The 27,168-nt window shown below is 41.1% G+C and overlaps 2 protein-coding genes across 4 annotated transcripts in view; one reads left to right on the top strand and one right to left on the bottom strand.

Annotated features, from left to right (window-relative positions):
* The window catches only part of LOC131032293 (thioredoxin reductase NTRC), a 220,249-nt gene that overhangs the window by 147,066 nt on the left and 46,015 nt on the right, over positions 1–27,168 (bottom strand). The window lies entirely within an intron of this gene.
* Positions 15,478–16,128, top strand: LOC131032294 (uncharacterized). Its single transcript, XM_057963228.2, has 2 exons — positions 15,478–15,594; positions 15,727–16,128. Exons 1-2 carry the CDS (start codon positions 15,506–15,508, stop codon positions 15,965–15,967), a joined length of 330 nt encoding a protein of 109 aa, XP_057819211.1. The 5' UTR covers positions 15,478–15,505; the 3' UTR covers positions 15,968–16,128.

Below are 27,168 nucleotides of genomic sequence, written 5' to 3'. Positions count from 1 at the left end.
GCTGGTCCTACACCTTGTGCTAAGCCGAAGGTTGTATTGCACAAAAACAAGATCTTTGAGGTGTTGTTGAGTCAACTCATTACACTTCTTCATGTGAATGGCATCAAACGAACTCCTGTTGTGCCCACAGCCAGAAGCAAAACAAGATTGCGACAAAATTCGGAGGGCTAGCCTAAAATGTACCTGTACGTGTCATCCTTTCAATAAATGTGGATAGGCCCTCCATAACCTCCCCATTAGAATCCATGAAGCTATCAAAGAAGAACTTGGGGTTGAGATAGTAACCCATTGCACGAATGGGTTGGTGGAGTTCATTGTTCCAGCTCCAATTAATGATCTCCCAAATAGGGGCAAAGCTATTTGCATCCCCCATGTGATAGTTTTGGATGGCCTCTTTGGCCCAATTCATCGCCTCATAAATATCTCATTACATTTTTCTCCACCAAGCACAAAACCCTCACCGATGGCTCAGCTACCTACAAAATACAAAGTAGAAGCAAATTTAAATTACAACTTACAGTGAAACAAAATACTTCTAAAGTTTAAAAATAAAGGATTCAACTTGAAAATTAAATTAAGTTGAAGTTACCTTGACAATTTTTATAGCTCTAGTCGCAAAATCACCATCAAAAATTATTTTTGTGATCCTTTCTCCATCAGCCTTCTTTGATTAAGTTAAGTCTACGCATGTTTGATTCACAAACATCTGCTTCAAGGGAGTCAATTGTAGTGTCGTAAATTGCATCCTCATACAATTGCATGCTCATTTGGGTCTCACTTTAGTGTTTCTTGCCTTCTATGCCCTGAATATGCCTGATTTAGATCAAACCAGTGCCAAATCTGAGGTCTCTACTTCCTCTCCTTGCTTCTTGACCTTTGCCCAATCCAAAAGGACTAGACTAGGGCGCCTAGTGCCCCAGTTCGGGCCAAATGGGCCCAAATTTGAATCCTTCAACGGTCGGAAAAAGTTGAGCAAGAAATGATACCTGATGTCAGCTTTCTTCGTAATTTTCAACACATTTCATGAGGTTAAGTATAAAAGTAAGTCTTATCCCCTCATTTGAAACATCTCTCAATTACAATTCCTCAAGAGCATTTCAATTCCAATTGAGAAGGCAATCAAGCATCATTAAAGTGGTGAAGGAGAGGTCAAGTATTCAGATTTTCAAGCATTCAAGATGGCATCCATAATCAAATTTATGTGAAGACATGCATGAGTTCCTACATGGCAACATCAACCTTTTTTATGAAGACTTCAAGGAAAAGGAGATTCATAAAGGAAGGTATAACATTTCAATTTAGCATTTAATTCCAGATCTAGCCTCTACCTGCAAGGGTAAGCCTTTTTTTCTATTCATTCATCAAATAGAGTTAATTCCAAATCCAAGGTTTGACTTAGGCAAACCCCTATCAACCCAACAACTTTTTTCCTCTCGTGTGTGCAGGTTACAGGTTTAACAGAGAGAATATAAATTCAAAAAGTGCAATCTAAGACAAAGAGAACCAGATTTTGAAGTAGAAAACCCTGGACACTGTGGCTTAGCCACACAGTCTGACACTTTTCCAACAAAATTTCAGGTAGATATTCAGAGAGACATCTTAAACCCAAATTTGTTTCCGATATTTGCATCAGACACCTGCAGGACTAGGTCACCTAGCCACATAGTCCAACACTTTCAGGCTCAAGTTGCAGACACGGGTTCCTTTCTGATTCCCGTTCCATATCTGGTCTATAGCATACTATTTATGCTTATTAATCTAAAGTTTGCATCAGTAGCCCTAGTCTTTGAATTTAATCATTCTATATTATTCAATTGCATCCATTCCTAACAAAGAAACTACCAACCATTGTGTCCAACCCTACCAATATGTTTGTAGTTGGGTCTACTGGTCATTTCCTTAATGTGGATTGATATGAATGGGTTATATTCTTAGTTTGCATGTTTACTAGTGAATCCCATTCCAACACTCTATATCAACAAACTAGTAATACTTTGCAACGTTAGAAATTAGAAGTTCCAAGCGAACATTGACCTCGGAGAATTTAAAAAGAGAATGCATGAACTAGATAGACAATTGCCTACACCCATTGCAAGGAGAATGATGAGGAATGGGATCATCCAAGCAGCTGGATTTCTCCTAGCAGTCCAGTTCAGTGAATTGATTGTCGAGTGTGCCAAACATTACAATGCTTTGGAAAGAGAAATTGTGGCCCCGGATGGGAGACTGCTAGCGAACCTAGGAGAGATTTCCATAAGGGAGGCCTTTGGCATTCCAAAATATCACGGAACTGTCTACAAAACTAAGGAGGAGGCCACCAAAATGTATGAAGACCATACTGAAGAATATGAAACAAACATCAACAAATTATAGTTGGAAAAACCAAGGCAGCACTCTGGCAAGATGCCCAAGAAGTTTCTCCGACCATACTTCAAGGAGGATTTTAGGGATCTCATTTTGTTGCTGAACAGAGTCATGGACAGCCAGCAAGGTGCACCTTTTGAGCCTTGGATGTATTATTTCATCCATGAAGTTACCGCTGGCGTCAAGATGATAAATTGGGCCAGAATTATAAGTGATTGTCTTGATGAGCAACTAAGGGGTTTGGAAAAAACAAGGTCATTCTACATGAGTTCGTACATCATTTATTCATTGGCAAGGAACTATAGGTACAAAGGCCTAGTTTGCAGAGGAATGGTAGGAAATAAAGAAAATCAATTTAGTGTGTATGATTGCTACCTGCAACTACACTTGGAGGAAAAATACCATTTCAAACAGGTTAATGACGCCTTTCTCATCTACATTACAAGGACTCTACAAAGGGGCACACACCAAAGATTGTGACAAGAATCCAAAGAGTTGATCAGCCAATATGGATAATAGTATATCCAATATGCGAGGGTCACATATTTACGAATCCAAGGGTTCACTCGTTGCCCCTACAAACTCCCGATGTGTCCTACTAATAGGATGGTGTTGCTGGAAGTTTTAAGGCAGCTTGAGACTTTTACAAGTGTTCAAAGGGCCAGGCAAAAGACCGGAATTCCTTTTCCTTCCAGCATTGGAAAAATGTTAGAGTCTTGCCCATCCGCCCAGGCTGCAACACATGCAGACAAAGAAATTCAACGGTATCCATTTTCTCTCTTCCAATCGAAGGCCTATTTTGATCCCTTCCACCATATGGGATTTGTAAATGGAATAAGATATGAACATAGGCCCGACCTTGAGGATTATTGGAATTTGGGCCAATGCTGCAGATAATTTTGAAATAAGAAAAAGGGTGTGATCGAGAATACCACTGAGATTGATTCAAGCATCTGAGGTTTTCCGAGTGGCTGATCAAATTGAACATGATGATGAACGTGTGCAACCATGTTATGAAAATATAAAGAACAAGCCTCTTCCCCCAATAGATTGATCAGATGTTGAAAGGGCAAACTTATGCGATTTAATGAGGCCAGTAGTTGAATATTCCAAATGGTGGGCTGCCCAAAAGACTAACGTGCTCAAGGCAAGAAATGTGCCTCACATATGATTTGATAGGAGCTGATGAGTCTTTTTCCTCAAACCATAATGAAATGTCTCATAATCCTAAGGGTCTTGAGAGTGTGGGTTCTAGAAAAAGGAAAGAAACAACTAGAAGTTCATCCAAGGCAAGAAGAAAGAAGGTTGCTAGATGAGGAGATTGCCAAAAAATGACAGATGCCAAATCAGGCTCAGTCTCCCATCAGCGCCTCATCCATGGCCCCAAACAGGCCTTTGATGGATGAAAATGAACCTGAGAATGAAATAGGAATTGCCTCTCCTATTTTTGAAGAGCAGAATATGGAACCCATTCCGCTAGAGATTGTACAGCTGGACAATACTGAGCTTGAGGGAGAATTTTTGAATGGTATGATTTCAGCACTTAAGGGAATTGATGATGATCCAAACGATGATGGCATGGAGCAGTCAACAATTCCTAATTTGTTGAGGGACAGAATGAAAGCTAAGGCGCCTGTAGAAATACACCAAGGGGAAGACACAACAGGCCTCTTATTAGCTGGATTGAGCAAAAAAGTAGAAAAGAAGGGAGCCGGAAAGTTTTCCTTGATTCAGAAAGATAAGGCAGGATTCAGATCTATTCAAGTGGTGGTGCCAAAGGTCAACAAAGCACGGGAGGATATTACTCCTGAAGAATATGAAATAACGACCATTGACTTGGACCCAACTACTGAGGTTCAAGAGGTCCAAGAACTGGACAATTCTGTCAAAACAATCAAGGAAAGACTAACGAAAGAAATTGAAAATAAAGAAAAAATGAAGACCGAGAATGAACATTTGAGGAGATATGTCCAGCACCTGATCAATCCCATTGATCGAGAGAGGTGCCAGTTGCTCCACCTTTAGCCCTTTCGCAGGAATCCATTAGAGATTTCGAAGATATGAAAACTACATTTGGAGAGGCTAAAGGGTGGATTTCAGATATAACCAAGCAGGCTGCCATATTAGTGGAGAACCTGGTGTCAGCGTATGAGTTCACATCTTCATATTTGTATAGAATATATGACATATCCGAAATTTGGAGAGACCTTCACAATATTCAAAATAAGATAATTCCATGCTTAAAGGCAATAAGAGGACTTACCAAGCAAGATTTGATTGATGGAGGCGTGATTGAAGCAAGAGATGCCTATAACTTCAATACCTGGTATTTTGCGCTAACAACAAGAGTTGAATCCCTGAGGAAAATAGAAGTTGATTGTGCTGAAGTAGAGAAGGTGGTCAAAGGAATTCAAGATAAAATTTTGCTACTAGCAGCTGAGGTGCTTGAGCAAGATGTTGTGTAAGAAAATGATATGAGGGCAGAAAATTTGAAAATCAAAACTTAGGAGAATTTCCTAAATTCCACAGGGCCAATTCTCAAGCAAAATTTGGCTAAGGCATCAAGTCTTTTGTTCATTAATGGAAATTTCCTAACACGGGCTGCTTATTGGGAAAGTACCTTTGCCACATGTACAGATAAATTGGATATGGTTGAGTACAGAGTGGGCAACTTGCCACATGTCACCATGGGAGAGGTGGGTCCTCTCATGTCTAGATTCATTGAATATGCTGCCACCGAAAAGGAAAGTGGGTGCATTCTCCTTGAGATAGCATCGAGTGACACTTGACTTGCTTTCATTTGCTCAAATTTAGAAACCCTAATTAGGACTTTGTTGTTTTAATCTAGGCCTTCGATCATTGTTTGATCTCGATCGTTCATTTTTTTTATGGTGCCTATATAAGACTTCATCCTCTCATTTGAGAGTGTGAGGTTTTTGTGAGATTGTTGCGATAAACTACTCTGAAAATAAAGTTTCATATGTGTTTATTGGCTTTGAAATATATATTGTCTAAGTAGTTTGCATGGTTTCCAATTTCTTCAACAAATAGAATAGAATTTGTTTAGAGTTATTAGAGGAATGCAAGATTTGATAAGTGTTGATTACGGTGAAATATGTCTGCTCATACTTTTGATAAATAGATGATTTCTATTTATTGTGCAAAGTTAGCCTAAGCTCATTTTGTAGATGCTTAAGTTCAATCTAGATAAATATTGTTCAAATTGATGGTAGTTATTCTGGATATGAAAATCATAAGCACAAAACCCTTGAAGATTGCACCTGCTTTGTTAAGTTGTTTAAATTGGCGAACCAAAGTGTGGTTCATTTTACCTTAATCAACGTCATCTCTTGAATTTCCTAGGTTAGAATAGAATTTCTCAACCCTTAGTCCCCTTTTTCAGTTTCTTTTGGAATCCAAGATTGAAAATCCCAAAAAGATGAACTCTATTGTCAAATCTGTCTAAGTTCTCATTTGTGAAACATGTAAGTTAAGTGTAAGTTCCCTTGCAGTTTCAGCAAACATCACCAAGGAAGCTATATCCAACACAAAGCCGCTTGTTCGCACATATAAACCTTGGAGTCGCCGTGTGATCTTCATGCAATCTTAGCATACGTAGTGATTTTGGTGATATAGTGTCCTTGGACATTTTATTCTGTGTTAGATGGGTCATAAAACGCACACCAATAGGGCATACCATTAGTTATTAATAACTCGTGGTGGATTGCCACCATTTGTGCTTTGAACTGTGTGTATAGTGGGCTTGGTGGCTAGGCTAATGTAGTGCTTTATGTGGCTTGTGGGAGAAATTAAAGTCCTATTCCTTTACTGCTTCCTGTTCTCAAGGTGCAAAGCCGAAGGTGGTGTATAACAATGCAAGCCAATTTTTATTTGCAAATTCTCAAGCCCATGGTGGCTTTCTGGGGCAAAGTAATTGTGAACTGGCTCAAGCAAGTATTCAAATTCAAAGATGAGGAGTTCATGCATTGGGTGACCATTGTGCTTGGCGAATCATTTTTGAATGCGATTTGCAGATATAGAACTAATGCCAACATTGCCTCCATGTTCATGGCATGGTGCTTGGAATTGTGTTCAAAGGATGAGGATTTTTGGTTGGTCTCACTATGTGTTCAGGAGGAGTGGTGTTTGGGCCTGGTGTCATTCATGACACTTGCTCGACCAAGCGAAGGCTTTGTGGTGCTTGGTGGCTATTGGCTGCATGTTGGGGAGGCAATTCCCCCTCTGCGCCCCTTCTTCTTATGGGGAGCGGATCAAGAAAAGAAGTATGTCAAGCGGTGGCCCAAATTGGGCTAGGGGGAATCAAAAACCACTTGCATACAATGGAAAATCGTGCTCGTCAAGAAGAGATGGAAGTGGCTTTGCAAATCGAAGTTGAGCTGCAGGTGATGGCGAAGAGGAAGCGTGGGTGTCCACCAGGTTCAAAGAGTGCAAAGTGGTCTAAGGTGACAAAGGTGGTGGGTGCTTCTACTAGTGGAGGTGATAGGGTGGTGGCTTCCTCTTCAACTATGCGAGATGCTTAAGGCGGTGGTGGCTTTTTTTGGAGCATTGTGGGTCGTGTAGACAGGTGTTGTTTATATTTTGTGTTGTTCCCAAGTTGTAGTTAATTTTGAATTGTAGTGTTTGGCATCTGGGGGTGCTCCTTTGTTTCTATATTCCTGTTCATTGTTGGGCTCAGGGGTTGTTCAATGTTGTATCTCATTATCCCCTATGGGTGGTTGCTCTGTTTTGGGTGGTTTCCTCTATTGGTTCGGGGTGGTGTTCGGGTAGTTGTTATTAGCATATTTTGTAATCTTGTTACTTATTCTATTATTAATAAAATATGTTTTACCTATCAAAAAAAAACATTTAACATAGTAGAAAACTTACACAACTTTGTCACATGGATAATTTAACATAGTAAAAAAATTAGACAACTTTGGCACATGGATTTAGTGATTATGGTCTTGAAGAGAGTTTGAATAATACATGTCTGAGAATTGTAGTGGTCTCATAGTTGAAGTAAAAGGAACTTATATTTTTTAAAAATTTATGCTACATAAATAGATGTTTAAAAGTATTTGAGTAAATGTTTCTCTGTTTGTAAATACAAGTGTACAATTATACCAAACCATTACCATTTTTCTTCTTGATTTATTGTTTTATTCAGAAAAAATTGAATTCACCATTTATTATGGCATTTTAAAATTGACACAATTTTTTTTTATCCTTCCCAAGGTTGAAAGTGAAATTTTCTTGAATGGGTAAATCGTAAAATTCTAATACTAATTTTAAATACTAATTGTTTTTAAAAAAGGGGAAAAAAAATCGAAACATACCTAGAACTAGAAAGCTGCAAAAATCGTTGTTCATGCATAGGGTCAAATGTAAGATTGATTTTGCAACTATCGCCCTCAAAATCACATTTTGTCCATGTGACTGCTTTTCTCTTGCATTTGACTAATGTTTTTCCCCAAGTTCGACCCACGTTTTCACCTTTTTTGTCTACATCACAATTTTTGGCGATTTTTGCCACGATCTTACGATAAGTTATTTTTATAGGCAACGTGAGTAAATCCAGTTCAACCCATGTTTCCAGCTTTACGATAAGTTCTTTTTATAGGCAACGTGAGTAAATCCACAAGTTGCTCGCACAATTTGGAAACTCATAAGTACTCGCTAGGTTTTCCAACCATGGATTCATCTACTCTTTGATTAAAAAGTATACAATCTAATAATCATTAGACCATTAAAGGAACTATAGAAATTTAGGGGGATTTATAGGTATCATAATATTTAGTTACATAGCATTTATAAAGCATAATATGGATATTTCTAAATTCTAATAATATTCAACATGTCGAACCTTGGTGCTACCTTGTGAAGCTGCATTGTAAGACCAAGAACCACAAGAAACAATTGAAATGAATGGCAAGAATGGCAAGAATGGCAATTTTCACAAAGTTTTACTCCTCCATAGGGAACATACATACCCACATGTATTTACATAAAACTATAAGAAACTTTGACATTGGCATTTGATCACTATCAATTTTGGATGGGTTTTTCTTAAGAGAAGAGGGAGGCATCTTAGTTTGTACTTTATATATACAAGCTTTACTGAACATAACTCTACTCCAATGTGATGACTATCATCACTCAAAGAAATTGTCTTGTTTATTTTTTTCAGAATAAATGGTATTTAATATTGAGTCCTTTATGAAAGATATGGCCTTATCATCCAAGAACACTCTAAGAGTGTTCACTAGCATTGTAAGAGATCACACTGGAAAGGACATTGGTTAACTTCATAACAGCCCTAGCATCCAATGTATTGTAATTAATGTTATGCACATTCTTTTTTATAATTAGTTAAGGTTAAAAGTTGGACGTTTGATGACGTGCATAAAGAGAGATTCTTAACACTTAATTTAAATGATTCATAACTAAACTCAAAATATTACATTCAGCCCATTTACTTTCACGTACATATCTCAAACTATGTTTAAGTGATATCGATCGTGAAGAGCCTATGCTTACACTGAGTTTCAACCGAAATAAAAACAACTTTGTTGTGAGTTTTGTAGTGTCTGAACAAAAGAAGAAACTTTATGTTTCTCCCTAAGTGCATGAAACATAGATGGCCGGGGAAAATCAATTTGAAACAGTGTGAAGAGTTGGAAGCCATATCAGATATCAACAAGACAATGTCCTATGGAAGTATTGGTTGCCATGTTATAACAGTGATGAACATAATGCATCCAAACATGTCTGAAAAACAAGTATGCAGCATTAAATACATTGGCAAACTTGTTGTATGGAATGAAGATCAACAGTTTGGAAAACCTAGGCCCGTTAAGGAGTATAGTTGGGTTCAAACTAGCAGTGGTTGTTCTTCTAGTGCTGTGTGGGAGAGACCTTTGGAGGGATGGTGGAAAGTGAATTTTGACGGTGCTTAAAAGGCAATTCGAGACCATCAGGGGCAGGGGTCATTGTGAGGGATTGGAAGGGTGAGATAGTAGCTTTAGGAGCTCAAAAGCTGGAGGAAGGAACAAATAATTTAGCAGAAGCGTCAGCAGCTTTGTTAGCTGTCAGGATGAGTAAACAATTGGGAGCTAGAAAATTGCATCTAGAGGGAGACTCATTGATTGTTATACAAGCATTAATGAAGGGGGGGATAGAGGTATGGCATTTGCAAGGTTGGATTTACAATATTATTGAAGAACTAAATTCTTTTGATGAGTTTCAAATAAGCCATGTAAGGCGTATAGGGAATGTAGAGGCGGATATACTTTCCAAATGGGCTATGACATTTGAGTTGATCGGTGAGTTAAGAGTGGGGGACTTTCGGCATGTGTTTTTTGAGGAGGAAGTGGGAATTTGTCATTAATGATAGTGGAGTTGAGTTAAGTACGGAGGACAAAGAGGTGATGGCAAAGGGTGACAATCTTTTAAGAAATGAAGATGTTTTAATGATGGCACCCGAGTAGAGTGCATTTGCATTTTAAACTGTTCACACCGTCTCTAAGGCTTCATTGCGAAGGAAGCCGAATTCAGCGGAGGGTTTTTGCAGAAGAATAACGGGCCAGAACTGGGAGGTGGTGAAGCGGTGTAGGGTGTTCAAATGGAAGCAAATTTTATGTTGTGAAGTAAGAAGCAATTATACCCTTTTAATGGGGATGTAACCATTACAAAATTGAGGGGAATGTTTAGGTTTTCAGACGAATTATTGGCCCAAAGTGTTGCTATAGTGGTGGGGGGTGCATTCAACCTAATAAAACACAGGTATAAAACGAAGATGGATGTTTTTTCACTTATAATGGCTTGGGGTTTGGAGTTGGGAGAATCTACAGCGACGGTGAGACGGGTGATGGAGATGATAGTACATGAGGACTTTCTGATTGGGATGGATTCTTTCCTGGAATGGGCAGAGCCGGGTGTCGAGTTTGAAGTGCAGGAGGGCTTGGAGGTGGGTGTGGGAGGTGGACACGCAGGTTTGTATCCCTTCCTTTGGTGGACGAGGGGAATGTGTAAGATTTGTTGCAGAGAGGAAGCGAGGCATGGTTGGGATGCATTAAAGATGGTGGTTGAAATTAAAGAGCTTGATGCGGTTATTGCAATTGCTAAGGCAGAAGCAAATGAGGTACCGAGGAGGTGCTGCACCCAAGAAAGCCGAAGGTGGCAGAGGTTCGAGATGCAGGGGTGGTGGCAGGTAGGCGACATAGGAGAGCTCACAATTTTTGGAGTGGTTTTTGTTTGATTTGGTTATCTATTTCTATAGTTTTTTGTCAGTTAGTTGGATTGTGATGTATTCGGGTTGGTAGTTCTTTGTTGATGACTGTAGTAGGCAAGTTTGGTGGGAGATTTTGTAATGATGTTTCGTAGTGATATGAGTTGCTTTTTCTGAAAAATCAGAAACTTTGGGTAAGATGTTATTATGATTTGTAAGTCTCTCTTTTTTATTTTCAAAAAAATATAATATATTACCGAGCGAAAAAAAAAAAAAACAGTTTGGAAAACCTATAAACATCCATGGAAGAGCAACAATGTCAATGTTGTGTGATAAAATTAGGAATGTCCTACACCCCAACATTCCTATCATCTCAAGGACATCAAAACATCCCCAACCAAGCACTTTTGAAAGCATTAATGGGGGCCCACTGAGAAGCGCACAGGAAACACTGAGAAAGGGGGGGACAAGAAATCATTTAAGACTTAGACATACAGATGTAAGCACAACATGAAACAAGAACACAGAATTTCTCATGGAAAACCTTTCGGGTACAAAAACCACAGCACCCAAAATCTTTTGTAAACTCCAAATGGGCACCAACCCAGATTACAAGGCAAAAACTTAAAGGAGAGCACCAACTGAGATTACAACAAAGGCACCAACCTCACAGCAAAAGAAATCACCACCTTTAATCAACAGAACTCCGAAGCAAAATACAATAACAGCAACCTCAAAAGTATTTTCAGTAACATCCAGCTCTTCAGTAACACCACCTCTTAAAGCTCTTTAAACCAGTTCACTTCAAACAACTACCACACTATACCTGTTCAATTCAACCTATAATTTTTTTCACCTCTTTTGATATACTGAAGACATATCATACTAAATCTGAAGAGAACATTCAAAAACATTCAAAGTCATAGCTTTTTTTAAAAACTGTGGCCCAGAGAAGTATTAATATCGTTGTGTATACTATGACCTCCACTTAGTTCTTTATAATCCAACTTTCACTTTCAAACTAAAAATCATATTCTGCCATTAGATCAATCTATGTCTAAGGTAACACTCAACACTCAGTCAAAATCATAGCTCTTTATTGAAACCGAGTCCCCAATGGCTCTCAAATATGCTCCCAAAAAGCTTTTCTTAGACTCTTGTCATAACCGCACAGCTACCCAGCATGTGTGAAAAACTTACTTATTAATCACAACAAGTCTTTAATACCCACTCCCACTGCGGAATAAGACCTGTCAAACTCAATAATTCCTACTCCGTTGAATGTTCAGCACACACACGACTTCATCAGAAAAATTGACCCGCAATGAGAAATTATAGCAGCAAAAATAAAATCGACCCCATACAGAAGAAATGAACTCCCTATATTCATCAAGACCGCCATCAAGTAACTCAGAAAAATAAATGAGGCACTTTGAATATTTGGCCACTAATGTACTGCCCACGATTTCCACGTCCAGCCTGGTCAAACGCACAGCGCAGAAAATTTTCTTTCTCAGTTCGTATTTTTAATATATTTCCGACTTCACAAGTATATCCCGCACAAATTCTATCACCACCCCCATGGATAGAAAGACGTTACTACAAAAACGGCTCCAATAAAAGATTAATAAGCTCGATAATTCCTCCACCACGAACCATAATACCCAACCAAGTCCGAGTCACCAAAAAACAAGCATGCTTTTTTTTTAAATTAACGGCACACACAAAATCGCTGAAGCCCATAGAATTTTCAAAGAAAAATGATTCGAAAAATTAATTCCCCACCATCGTGCTCTGCCAAAACTGAAACACAAATTCCATGAAGGCACCAAAAACTAAAGCCTCCACTCCCATGATTTTGAAAAGAAATCGTGGCCTTACCAAAAACAACACCCAGCCACGTAAAACAAATAACGGCAACCATAAAGAGAGGAATCTGTCATATTAGGAGTCTGCCGTAAGTTATTTGGAATCTCCCACATTAATGGACTTTAAGAAGTACCGCTCAAGGAAAAATCGGATCCCACAAGGAAGCATGATGTGGCATAAGAGGCTGTGTAGCAGCTGACAAATGCCAAGTAGATGCACACCCAGCTGATGCAGACACTCAGGCAGCTCAAGGAGGCATACACACAGCTCAACCACACACCCAAGCACCTCAAGCCAGTAGACAACTAGCTCAACCAGGTAGGCAACCACCTCAAGCAACCAGTCATGCACCTCAGGCAGCTCAAGCAAAAATAAGATCTAATGAATAAACAGCAGCTCAAAAAGCACTTCAAACTCAACCGAATATTACTATGAGTAATCCTCTAGCTTGAATAACATAGGCTTGACAAAAATCACTTGACATCAATGACAAAATCTCTAACACCCACAAGGATCCAAACCTAAAACATTTGCAATTTAATACCCCAAAACCCTAGAGCATATATGGGGGTTTGCCCACAAGGACCCAAACCTAAAATATTTGCTATTTAAAACAGCCAAAAAACCCTAGATCATTTGGGAGTGGGAGGGAGGGCCAGAAAGCTCTTCAACCTAAAACATTTGCTTTTTTAACACCCAAAAGTAAAAATCCTATTCGTTTTATGTTTTCATCATTTGTCATTTGCTAAGTTACCAGGTTCTTCTATTAGGCCCACATATTGCAGAAATTCAATTCTGGTATGAGTACGGGTCCAGGTCAACCCTGGGTTTGTTGTGGGTTCATTGCCAATTACAAAGCTGCCATTTCATCCATCGTCAAAAAAATTGAATTCAATGGAGATGGATTTTCATTCAGTGCCCTGTTTTTATACAACTTGTTCTTCTGTGCTGCAGACCAGAAAACCAGTCTTGTTTATCCTCTTTGAAATTTAAGTGTTTTATTTGCCAGGAATGTATTTTCACATTGACTTGAGATTTTTTGTTATTTATCATTTGTAACAGGCTTTTTTTCTCGTTTTGTTTTGTTTAGTCTACATTGTTTAACTACTTGTCAACAAAAGCCACAAGTTGAATGAATAAAACATCATGATTGAACTTAATTCAATAATAATTGACATTTCTTTTTTGTGATTGAACAACGAAAAAGTTGCAATTATTATTCCCACCACAAAATTGTTTAAACCTTGATATTTTAACTGATTTAATGCTTCTATGTTCTAATATTTTTTTAATTCTTTTATACTTCAAAATACTGCTGTTTTTTTTTACACATAATGGATACCAATCCTGCTGTTTTTCTGTCACTTATAATACCCTAAACAATTCAACAAATATGTTGTTTGTTTTTTGCACTTGAAAGGTGCTATGATGCATTAAAACAATTGTTGCTGTTGTATTTATTTTCAGAGTCAACATAAGTTACTTGAGTGGCAATGAAGGCCTTGATTTGGGTAATGAAATTGTAATAAATGTGGTAGAATCAAGTGAGACCAGCCAAACCCCTTAGACATTTAGTTCAGTTGGGAGTGCATTGCAAATAGATTGCCTGTCCAGGCTTTTGGCACGATATGCCAAGGGCCCATTGAACAGGAAAACCCCTTTTGCCAATTTACAGTGTTACTTTTAACCAAAGAAACGGGACTCGCCACAAACTCGCCAAACTCGGCAAGTCCGAGTCCAAGCCATGCTCGCCGAGTCTCTCGGACTCGGACTCGGAGTCCGAGTCTCTCAGACTCGGACTCGGAGTCCGAGTCTAGCGAGCAAACTTGCCAAAGCCGAGTTGGCAAGTTTGGCATGAACTCGCCAAACTCGGCGAGTCCCCAGCCCCAAACTCGATCGGCATCTAGCTTCAAAAAAGACCAAAAAAAAACAGTTTTAAATGCTTTTTCAAATCCGTTTTTTTTTGTTAATTATCTCCTATCCCTAAAAGTGAACTTCATTTCATTCACTTGCAAAAGTAGGAGTAAAGTGAGTTGGGAAGAAAAACAAGGGTGCATGGAAAAAAAACCAGCAAGGAGGAAGCTCAAGTTTTCTTCAATTTGTCACACATTGGAGCTGCATTGTGCTTGGATTTGGTGCATCAAGAGTTGGATAGGAAGAGTTTGCAGCTCATTTCAAGCTTGTTGTAAGAGGTTAGATTGTTTTTTTGAAGATTATTTTGTTTCTTGTATGCAAAAATTCCATTTTCTATTCATTTATTTTGAAAGTTTTACATTTTCTTCCAAAATCTTTTGTATGTTTGTATGTAGCATGTAGTATGTAGTTGTAGTTGTACTATGTAGGGTTTGTAAATTTCTTTTTTTTAAAAGTAGGGTTTGACAAACCCTACTTTAGTTTTTTTGAATGTATGTATTAATTTTATTTTGTATTTGTAATGTTTTATTGCAGCAAACTTCACTTTATTATTTGCCTCAACTTCAAGTTTCACAAAACTATCCTAAAATGTCTACTTCAACTTCTAGACCCCCCATTAGAAAGGACCCTGCTTGGAAATATCATGAGGATTTTCCAGGGCAAGGAAAGGGGCAAACAAAATGTACATTTTGCAAAACAATATTCCATGGAGGTATATATAGACTGAAATACCATATTGCTGGTGTGCGTGGACATGATGCCGAACCATGCCTAAAAGCACTCCCTGAGGCCGTACGTGAATGTTATGTAATGGTTGAGGAAATTGAAAGGAAAAAGAAACAAAAGGAGGATCGAGCGGCCATTGGGATAGAGGCAAATTTAGGAAGAGGGACACAGTTAGGTTGTGTTGGAGGCCCTTCTTCCTTACCTTCATATCGTCCCACTTAGTTTGCTACTACTAGTGCTTCCGCTTCTACTTCTATCAGTGGCAGTGCCACCGCCACTTCTCATGCTCCTAGCACTAGTAGTTGTAGTGGGAGTGTTAGCATTGGACCTAGGATTCCTAAATCTAGGTTGGATTCCTTCTTTGTGCCTCGCACTACTTCTGGGTCCCAACAGTCGCTTGAGGGCATGGGTTGGAACAAGGAGGTCCATGATGCTGCTAAAATGGCAGTTGGCAGGTTTTGGACCTACAGCAGTATTCCATTCTTTGCAGCCAGGTGAATGTTTTATAACTTTTATGTTTGATTGTTTTAATTTTTATACTTAACTTATCTCATTGAATTTTTGTACTTAACTTATCTCATTGAATTTTTGTACTTAACTTATCTCATTGAGTTTATTTGCGACAGGTCTCCTTATTGGCAAGAAATGGTTGATGCCCTTACCATATGCGGGGCGGGGTTCAAAGCCCCTAGTGAGAGTGATTTGAGCGGACCCATTTTGTCTCAAATGGTGGATGATGTGAAGAAGGATTTAGATGAACAACGCCAGATATGGAGCACTAAAGGTTGCACCATCATGACTGATGGTTGGACGGATAGGAGAAATAGAACTCTCCTTAATTTTCTTGTTTCTTCCGCAGGTGATTGATTAATTTTAGTTTCATATAGTCTTTAATTTTTTATTTTTTATCTAATGGTTTATTGAATGATCATTGACCTAGCTTTATTTTTTTATTTCAAGGGGCACCGTTTTCATCAAGTCCATTGATGCCTCCGCCCATTGCAAGAATGCCACCTACTTATGTGAGCAGATAGAGGAGGTGATTGATGAGGTGGGTGAGGAGAACGTGGTACAGGTGGTGACCGACAATGCAGCAAATTATGTTGTTGCGAATAAACTTTTGATTACAAACTAATTTTGTTTGCAAATTAATTACTATCTTGTAGTTTGTACCTCCATTAATTACAATTTACAATGTAACAAATTATGTTGCTGCAAGTAGGCTATTGATGGAGAGGCACCCATCTATAGTTTGGACTCCATGTGTTGCTCATTGCATTGACCTCATGTTGGAGGATATTGGAAAAATCCCATGGGTCAAGAGATGTATAGAAAGGGCAAGAAATGTGTGCAAATTTGTATATAATGATTCATGGGTGTTGGCTCTTATGAGACAATACACAGAGCAGAAAGAGTTAGCTCATCCAGGAATCACAAGATTTGCCACAAACTTCCTCACATTGCAGTCCATGCTTAGGTCTAAGTCTGCCTTGAGACGTATGATTGTTGGTGAGGAGTGGTCTTCCTCATCCTATGCTACCACCCCTGCAGGGAAAGATATGGCAGACTGCATTTTTTATGAGCAAGACTTTTGGGTCCCTTGTGATGAGATAGTGAAGGTAATTTTTTTATAAATTCTACAATTTAACTTCATGTTTTATAACTTATTATATGTATTCTCTTATTTGCTCATTTTTCTAAATTATACAATATTTTCAATTTTGCAGTTTGTTAAGCCCTTGGTGGTTTTGTTGCGAATTGCAGATGGAGAAAAGCCTGCAATGGGCTATATATATGAGGGCACGGACAGGGCGAAGGAGGGCATCAAATTCGTCTATGGAGGAGATGAGAGCAAGTACGGTCCCATTTGGGAGATCATTGATAGGAGATGGCATCATCAGCTTCATAGGCCCATCCATGCAACAGCTTATTATCTGAATCCGGCATTCCGTTTTATCCCTTCTTTCAAGGTTGATGTGGAGGTCCTTAATGGGCTATACTCAATCATGGAGAAGATGGGACATGTCGGTACTGGTCAGATAGAGCTTATTCGAGAGCTACAGTTGTTCTCAGATGCACAAGGGGAGACCTTCTCTCGTCCTGTCGCCAAAGACGGTAGGACAACTATGATGCCAGGTAAAAATAAATTGTAAGGCTTAGTTTTAGTTTTATTGTATATTGTAACTTGTTAAATGAGTTCATGAGTGAGACTGATTTTATTTATTTTTCTCATTTCAAACTCAGATCATTGGTGGAGCTTTTTTGGCCCAACGACACCAAATATTCAGAAGTTGGCCATTCGCATCTTGAGCCAACCATGCAGCGCATCAGGTTGTGAGCGCAATTGGAGTATGTTTGAGCACATACACTCCAAGAGGCGCAATAGATTATCTGTGGAGAAGATGAATGATCTCGTCTTTGTTCACTACAACCTCCGACTGAGAATGAGAAAGAATGCATTAGTTGACATCTCTCCTATCATTCTAGATGAGGTTGATCTTGAAGCAGAGTGGGCCAATGAGAGTCAGACAGATCCTGAGATTCCTGCAGCTATCTTTAGTGATGATGGCACTGATTGGATCGACCAGGTAGATATAGAGGTTGAGGCTGTAGCCATGGCAGAGGAGGAGCAGAGAGCACGAGCAGAGACAAGAAATACTGAGAGTGACACAGATGTTCCTAATGTTGGTGAGCATGGCATGGTGTCACAGGGAGTGACTATGGTTGTTGAATCATCTAGGACCTACCTTACACGCCTTCGCAAGGGGCCAGGGCAAGAGGGTGCACACTCCTCTGAGCCATAGGCTTGTAGTTGTATTTACCTTTGGTATTTGTGTGGAACATTTGATGATGATCATACGATGACATGGATTTTTTATTCCATGAGTTTTGTAATATTGTATACATTTCACAATATTTATATATTTATGTTTGTTATTTCCTTCAGCTACAATTTGCGTTTATGCTTATGTGATTGATGTATACTTGTGTGTGTTATCAAATGAGCTGAGTTTGATGATGTTATTGTGTCTTTAAGGTGTATTCAATAAAGGGTGCATGAAACAAGTTATAAATCTTTAATAATCTCTAAATTTCTTGAGTTTTTCACTTTCCCGAGTCCAGCCGAGTCCGAGTCCGAGTCCCGAGTCCGAGTCCGAGTCCCGAGTCCGAGTCCGAGTCCGAGCCGAGTCCGAGTCCCGTTTCTTTGCTTTTAACTAACAAGGCAACTAATTCAAGTAGGAATCAAAATTGAAAATGCAACATTTGTCTACCTGAATAGAAGGGCAAGCATTACAAAAATTAATGCACCACTTCTTACATTTCCCTCGTAAAGAGATCGGCCCTTGCAGCAAACTTGCACTTGAGGACAAGAGTGAAAACCAAATTACATTAATAACATCACTGCGCCATCCACTACTTCCTCTTGGGCAGAAACACAAGGATCTAGACACCTATAATTCCAACATTTGAGGTGAGTAAGGTGGGGTTTACACGGAAATGGAGGATCATAGGTTTGACATTAGCAACCCAAATTACAAATTTGTTCAATGTGCAAGCAAAGGATGAGACAAACAAGGTCATTGGCAAGGTCTTTGTTCCTAATGATTCCATGTTGCTCAATATCCTTATTACAAGGAAGCTATGGCCAAGGTAGGCAAAGCTGATGCTACTTATGAGCCCCTTGGTGAGATCAAATTGAGGACCCCTATCTTGGAAAAAAATTATTCCAAGGTTAACCTATTATAAAGAATATTAAGGCCAAAATGATATTCACATGGCTGCAACATAATTATGGATGAGTGGATGTACATTAGAAACTGCCTACTCATCAAAATTATAGTTACATGTAAAGAAGGGTCTTACATACCTAAGGTGATTGATTATTTTGTTAAAAACCAGAAAGGTGAGTTTAAATTTCAGATTCTAAACAAATGCAATTGAGGAGGTTGGTCCTTGAAACATAATGTAGGTAATTATTAAAGCACCATACGCATGCTAGGCATAGAGAAGTTAATTCAATACATATTACACACATCTATCAGTCCCCATGTTGTGAGCAAGCTATAAACAATGCACTAGAGGATATCAAGAAAATTAAGTGGGTCAAAAATCTTGTGGTGAATGCAAGGGAGGTACAATGTTCATTTGAAACCATCACACCCTATTGTCATTGTTTTAGTCCTTTTCCAGAAAGGAATTCCTCAAAACAATTGAGACCTTGCTTGCTTCATACTTTATTCTACCATATAGGATGCTTTAGTCGCAAGAGCCCTTGCAAATTATGATTTTGACACAAGATTGGACTAGGGGGAATCCAAGAACAGTTGGGAAAATGGGTGAAGGAGATTGTGGTTAGCAATGTTTTTTTTGTCTAATTGAGATACATCTGTAATGTCCCCACTTTGAAATAGAATTTAATAATAAATAACAATAATAAAATTAAAATACAAAAGAAAAAAAAATTAAATTTTAAATAAAATATAAAAGAATATAATTAAATATAATTAAAATTTAATTAAGTTAATAAATGGTCAAAAGACATGGAATGAAAAGTTGTGACTCCCTCAAACATGAGATATAAAATGGAGAAGAGAACCTAATTTGAGAGGGGAAGATATGGAAAAAGGAAGAAGAAAGGGGGCATGTACATCAAGGAAAGATTAATGGAAGAAGAAAAGGAATGGGAAGTAGATAATGAAGTGGCTCTTTCAAATGGCACAAATTATGAAGGGTTGCACTCTTTCAAAAGGGTGCTAATTGTGAAAGGTTGTGTCTCTTGCCAAAGGGCATACATGATGAAGAGGTGTGACCTCCCCCTCACATTAGAAGATATAAAGGGATGAAGGTTCATTTCAAAAAGAGATCTAAGGGAGATGGCTTGGAGAATAATATATTATTATCAAAGACAACTATGAAAGGTGGTGACTCAATTCTTATGAAAGCTGGTGCCTCAATCCCTATGAAAGGTGGTGACACTTTCACCAATACAGTACAAAGGAGAGATCATTCCAAGCATGCCTCACTTATGTTTGCCTCACTGGGTAAATAGGAAGAATACAGAAGTAATGCAGAAATCAACAGTACAACATGAATGCAAGAATAAGCTTTCCATTAATAACTCAGAGTGTATACAATGTTCATAGTATTATCTGCCGTCAATAATACACCCTTCAATACCCGCAAGTAGTACAATATATAACAGCCGAAGGGGTGCGACACAACCGTCGTGACTCCAACTACCTACCCGTCGGCTAACTAACGACTAACAAATGACATTACTAACAAAACATAAGATATACATATTTCCCGACAACATCATCCCCCCCAAAAAAGAAGTCGTCTCCGACGACTAACAACAAAAATGGAGACTATGCAACCCATACAAAATATACATCCAGAGGAAACTAAGGAGGGGGCTAGGGAAGCGTCTCTGAAGTAGAAGGCTGAGATGTCGATGTCTGGGCTGCCAAGCAAGCGCGGAGCTCATAAACCTGCTGAGTACGTGCAGTCACATCCCGCTCCGCCACCAACACTTTCTCCAAAGCCGTTTTCACCATGTGCGCGGCTTCCAGCAACTCCTCTTTGGTATCCGCTGTCTCCGTCATACCGACCAATCGGGCCTGCAACAAAATCCTCTCGGTAGTGACTGCCTCTAACTCCTGCTACACGAGGCTCCTCGCACTCTACTTCGCCGACAGGCGAGTCTCTACCTTCGCTTTCTCTACGCAGGTCATCTCTAGCTGAGCCAACAACTAAGCCCTCTCTACTGCCCAGGACGCCTGCTGAGTGGCCACATCCCTCTCCAACTCGACTCTAGCAGCCTCGCGGACCACAGACTCATGCTTTGTACGCCTTAGTGCATACTAGGCGTCTCGGTAGACCTGCTCAATCTCTCGGACAACTGCCGTCACCCGACTCTCCACAATGGGCTGACGCACCATCCAAGCCTGGAGCATCTCCTCTGTCTCAGTAGTCGGCCATCCCTGAGACTCAAAGCATGTAGTAAAGGTTGCGAGGCAGCCCACCTACATAAACTGTAGGGCCCTCTCCAACTCCACCACAACCTGTTGCAATGCTCGCGTCTGGGTAGTGGCCACCACCCGCCTACCCCTCGTCACCATGTCAGCTAGATAGGCCTCAATGTCCTCCCCCTCCTACTCCGAAGGCTGTGAAGTCTCTGGCGGAACTGACACAACCGCATCCTGCTGTGAAGGTACCTCCTCCACCACTAGAGGTGTACCATCCCCCTACTCCTGCTCCTGCTCCTAGATGGCAAAGACGACCTCTCCTGCCGCGTGCCCAACTATTGGTACATGTGTCTCGCCAGAGGAATCGTCCAAGTCGACTACCTCTGCTCTAGTGTCCCGACAAGGTGAGAATACAACAGCTCCCTCAGGTTGTACCAATGTCATCTGAAATCGTTGTGTCGGCCAACTCTCCATAGCCACGACCGACAGGTCGATACGCATCTCTACGATCGAGGAATGGGTCGCTATCATCGGCTCCTCCAACAAAGACGCAGAAACAGTCACCACTGCCTCAGTCCCCACAACGTCCAACTGCACCTGAGGCTTTGTATCCACCACCTCCCTCAGCCCCTGCTCCTCAGCGACCACTACCCGAGGCGGTGACTCCTCCGTCCCGGACTCTGCCATGTCTTCGGTAAGTGCCTCCGTGGTTGGGCCCGGTCCCGGTGATGCTACCTATTGCTGGATGGGGCCAAGTGTAACTGGCATGCGGCTCTGCCCAAAGGCCGGAATAAAGGTGCCGCCCACTCCAGATGATATCACAGGTGTGCCCATCGGTAGCAGGGGTGGGGCAAAAAGGACCCTCTCCTCCATCACCCTGTTGTTATCATCATCCTCATCTTCCGCTTTTGAATCCTCTGTACTACTGGAATCCCTCCCGCTGTCAAGTTCCCCTGAGGCCGTATCTACCGCCCGTTTCCGCTTCGCGGAAGAGTGCCCAATGTCCAAGTGTCTCCAATACATGATAGGAGGCTCACCCATTGCCAACGGTCCCTGCGGCCGTACCTCCAACTCTGCCTCCGGCACTGCTTCCCGTGTGGCCTCCAGGAACAACCCTATAGCATAGTGGGGCATATAGAATGTGCGATGCTGCATCATCAAGAACTCATACATGCGCTCTGCTAGTAACGCGGCCCAACCATACACAATGCCATTCATCAACCCATTCATGAGCATAATCTGAGAGAGGGTGATGTCCGACGCCCTACCCAATCCTGTCAACCTGCTCTTAATGACATCCATAATGCACTGCCAGTGGCCCTCTGTCACAAAGGTCTTACGGATTCCTTGACCCTTCGTGGCATTAGCCACACTGTCCAGCTCTGCTGCCGTCAAGTTCCTGGATATTAATTTAATCCACCACTCCTCTTCCCGCTTCATCTTTTTAGCCTTCAACTCTATTTTCCTGACCTGTCTGCCTGGAATGCTGAATACTCTCGTGAAGTTCACCGCTTTGAAGGATATGGTGACATCCCTCCCGAGGTATTCAAAAGTACTGGTGCGTGTGTCTGTCGAAGGTGTCCACCATGAACCGTAGGGCACCCTCATACTCGCGGATAGGAAACACGGGCATCCGAATAACCCACTCCACTTCTGCCTTACGGAGGTTTTGCTTCACAGATCATTTCCGGCATTCTGACCCACCATTTCCGGCATTCCGACCCATTCAGGCCTTCAAAGGTGATATTCCGAGGTGTTAATGTATTTTTCCCACTTATGGCAGCTTGTGATGCTTTCTGCTTTTGCTTTTGTCGGGCGCTGGCATCCATGGTGCTACCCGCAACACGTACGCCTAACGATAAGACCCTGGCATTGCTATCCATCTGGCTGCTACTGGAGGAAGCCTACAACTGTTTTTTCCAACTTCGTTTCCCCGCTGACTCCATTCTCCATAGACAGAGTGTTCTTCTTCCAGTTGTGGGTGGCCTTGGCTGCCACCAGCCACCCTCTCCCTAAGATCACATCATACCCTTTTTTCTTTAGTGAGATTACCATGAAGTCCAGTATGAAGGGTTGCGTCCCAATGGTAACTTGCTGGCCCATCAGTGTCCTGATGGGTTTGATTCCATGTTGATCTGCTCCTAGCAGATTGAATGTAGATGGCCACAGCGTCAGCTTTCCCAGCTTCCGCTAGGTTTCTTTTGGAAGAACATTCACTCCTGATCCACCATTGACGATGGTATCGATTAGAATGGTGCCAAGGATACCCATCTCCACAATGGTCAGGTTCCTTCCAGTGTTAACTGCCAACAGCATGGGGTCTATTGCAGACCCCCCAGGAACATCTGTGCAATGGTTGGTATTGGTGCGTGGTTGGGAGAGATTATTCAGCAATGTTGTTCGTAATTGAGGCATCGTCTGGAGGAGGTCGTACACCTTCACAGGCACCTCCAATTTTAATTTTAAAATTTGATTTAGTATAGCATCCTCCGCCTCCGGTCGGCTGGAAGTACTTGTCGTACCCTTCACCTTCGCCCTTTCTTCTTATCTCTTTCTCAATTTATTCTCGTGCTCCCTGTACCCTTCACTTCTCCATCTCCGGGTCTAGGCACATTGCGTGTCTGGCTCGGGCGCCGGTTACGGCCAGCACTTCCTCTTCTTTGGTTTCCTCGACATTGAGCAAGTTGACACCGAACTTTGGGCAGGTGGCGTCTTTGTGGTCTCCCAGTCCGCACCATTTGCACAAATATTGTGTGGCCTCTCCCTTCGAGCAGTCTCGGGCGAAGTGCCCCCACTGGCTGCACGCTCTGCATTGTACCATCGGTCAACCTTTGGAGTCGTATTGGATCCGGCTCCATGTATTGTTATTGTTGTTATTGTTGTTTCGTCCTCCCCACCGGTTATCTCAGTAGCCTCCCGAGGTTGCATTGTTGTTCGCTTGGGAGCTGTCGGTACCGCCCGATGTAGTTGGTTGTTCCTGCATAAGCAATACTTGTTTGCTTCGTGTTTTCATGTTGTAGGGGCATTCCCTTGTGGGATGCCCCATCAACTGGCATATATCACAATAGGCCTTCTTTGGGCAAGAGCCTTTTGTGTGGCCGTCTGTCTTACATTCCGTGCACCAAAGCTCCCCTTCGTCGGTCTTGCTCGAACCTCCCTTCATAACCTTCAGCTCTTTCATCATCCTCAGCATGTCCTTCTGCAGGGCTTGCACCTTTTTGCTAGACTCGCCATCGTTGTTGCTTCCCTCGAAAGAGTCATCATCCTCGGACGAGCTATCCTTCTTCTTTTTCGTCTTGGATGTCTTGGTCTCGCTCTCGAGATCCATCGCTCTATTATACGCATCTTCGTACGAGGTTGGTGGAACAATTTTCATCTTCTTCCGGATGGAGTGTTTCAGCCCCTCCACGAACCATCTCTTTTTCAACCCATCCGCTGGTTGACTCTCCATTTTCCCCAATAGTTCCTTGAGCCGCCGACTATAGGCTCGGACCGTCTCATTCTTGTTCTCCTTTGTGCCATAGATTTCGGCGACTATTTCATTGTTGTCTCTGAGGAGGCAGAACTCTATCTCAAATTCCTTCTTCAAGTCGGGCCATGTGCCGACTTTGGCCTTATCCATATTTGAGTACCAGTCGATGGCCAGTCCCCTTAAGGTTGCTAGAAATTGTGTTACCCATTCATCCTGGTCGGTAACACCGTTCGCTGACCATATGGTTTCGCAAGTGCGGCAATGGCGAACGGGATCTTCCTTCCCCTCGCCGTTGAACTTCGGCAACTTCTGTTTACAGGCCATCCCACCGCTCGGTCTCCCTCTTCTGGTGCCTTGTGTGCTTGTACCTAGTGATCCTCCGCCTCCGCCTCCTACACCTGACCCTCCACTCGTGGGTCCTCCGGAGAAGGTTGTTGACCCTAAACCGAACAAATTGCCTCCCGTACGGTACCCTTGTGCTCCCTCGGCACAGTCGGTCGTACCGTCACCTTCGGTCGTCTCCCTCCGGTTGTCCTCTGAAATGGACAAATTCTTTAGTAGGTCTCTAGTAGTGTCGATCAAGTTTAGATTTCGCCTTGTTTGTTCCACAAACTCTTCACGACTTCTTACCCTACGGTGGTGGTATTCAGGCAAACTGTAGAGTTCGCCTTCAGCACCCTCCGTGACTCCTAGGTTCCCTTCGGGCAAACCTACGACAGTGTAGAGAGTGTACTTCTCTCCATCTATCTCTGCCTCTGCAACCTCGGTGACACCCCCTGGGTTCCCTTCGAGCAACCCCTCGATCGGTCGTCCCTCGGCAAGCTGCCTTAGCCTACACCTTCGTTCTATTTGTTGTCTGAGATTCAATGCTCTTTGTTGCACTTCCCATTCGTCACTTCGTATCTTTTTATTTTTGTCTTTATTTAGTATATTGGGCATAAATCACTTGCGTACATAGCAAGCACACGCCATGTACACAAAAAAAAACTTTTATTATTTTTCCTTTCGGCCACAATTTATCTCAACATTGTGTTGGGATTATTACAGGGTTCAATTTCCCCTTCGCCGATTGTTCCATGTGCGCGTCGTCGGCCTCTGGGTTTATCTCACCAACGGGTAGGCCCATCGTGTCTGTGCGCCATCCACGTCTTCCGTTCCCGAGTATGTCTAGGCAATGGCACCAAAAGTTTGCCTCACTGGGTAAACAGGAAGAATATAGAAGTAATGCAGAAATCAACAGTGCAACATGAATGCAAGAATAAGCTTTCCATTAATAACTCAGAGTGTATACAATGTTCATAGTATTATCTACCGTCAATAACACACCCTTCAATACCCGCAGGTAGTACAATATATAACAGCCGAAGGGGTGCGACACAACCGTCATGATTTCAACTACCTACCCGTCGGCTAACTAACGACTAACAAATGACATTACTACCAAAACATAAGATATACATATTTCCTGACAACAACTTAATCATCACTCATCTCTCATGGATCCACAAAAGCAATCATCAATAATCAAATCAAGCAAACAATCAATCAGAAAATCATACTATCAAATTAGCATTCATTCAATCACCAATATGTGAAACCAGCATTCATTATATCATCACTCTTCAAACACCTAATCAACCATCACTTAATCATCACTCACCAATACTTCATGTCATACAATCAAAGGAAAGCATTCAATCAATTAATCATTCATACAAGTACCAATCATTCAACAACAATACATCAATCATCAAGTGATCATAATCAAAGAAGAGAATTAATAGCAGTTGATCTAAGAGGAAAACAGACTCGGAAATCATTCATTAACCAGCAGCATATATACATATTAATCTAATATTGCGGTATAATGTGTAATGCATAATAATGTGGCAGGTTTATTATGGGTCCTTCATTTGATAGGACATAGAATATTATATAGAACACATTACTACTGTTATATATTTCTGCATATATTGTTTCCTTACCATGATTCTGTCTAATAAAATAAATATAAGAATTCCTTTAAACTTTCACCAAACTACCATTCCATTATGGAGGGGAGGTACCGTAAATGAGGAGAGCAAGACTTAAGGGTCCATTTGAGTTGGGTAACCCTAGGTGGGGCTGGGAGGTTGAATGGCAGGTGCCATTCCGCGCTCCTGGGCTTGGTGGACAACCTCAAGGCGCCTCATAGGACTTCCCAAGGTGCTTCATAATGTGAATAGGTTATTAGGGGAAAGCTTTAGGGAATTCCACATGTACATTATGAATATTATTGTGATGAATAGAATTCTATTTTTAACATGAATGAATTATATGTTTATTTATTTAATTATTTTGTGATCACTAACCTGGTTGCAGGCTCTAAGACAAGATACTAAGTGACAATTCACATTTCCAAACCCTAATTGGGAATTCTAGGGCATATCAAGCAAAGTCCCAATAGGAGACATTACAACATCACATATTTCCTATGTTCCTAAGGGGCATGTCCCCTACCCTTTTGGACACATCCCATATAGAGGGCGTTCCAAGGATACAAGGATGAATCAAAAACATCCACCCACGATTCCCTAACCCTCAACTTCAAGCAAAAATGTCCCAAAAATAGGTAGGAAACAGCAGCA

The sequence above is a fragment of the Cryptomeria japonica genome, chromosome 8, assembly GCF_030272615.1.
Source record: "Cryptomeria japonica chromosome 8, Sugi_1.0, whole genome shotgun sequence".
Lineage (NCBI taxonomy): Eukaryota > Viridiplantae > Streptophyta > Pinopsida > Cupressales > Cupressaceae > Cryptomeria > Cryptomeria japonica.
Note: the sequence above shows the minus strand (reverse complement) of the source record. Positions and strands in the feature narration are given on the sequence as shown.

Excerpts from the sequence above, each read along its gene's own strand:
- LOC131032294 (XM_057963228.2), top strand. The coding sequence starts at position 15,506 with ATGGGTTGGAACAAGGAGGTCCATGATGCTGCTAAAATGGCAGTTGGC. Across the intron at positions 15,595-15,726 it reads ATTCCATTCTTTGCAGCCAG|GTCTCCTTATTGGCAAGAAA; the intron begins GTGAATGTTTTA and ends TATTTGCGACAG.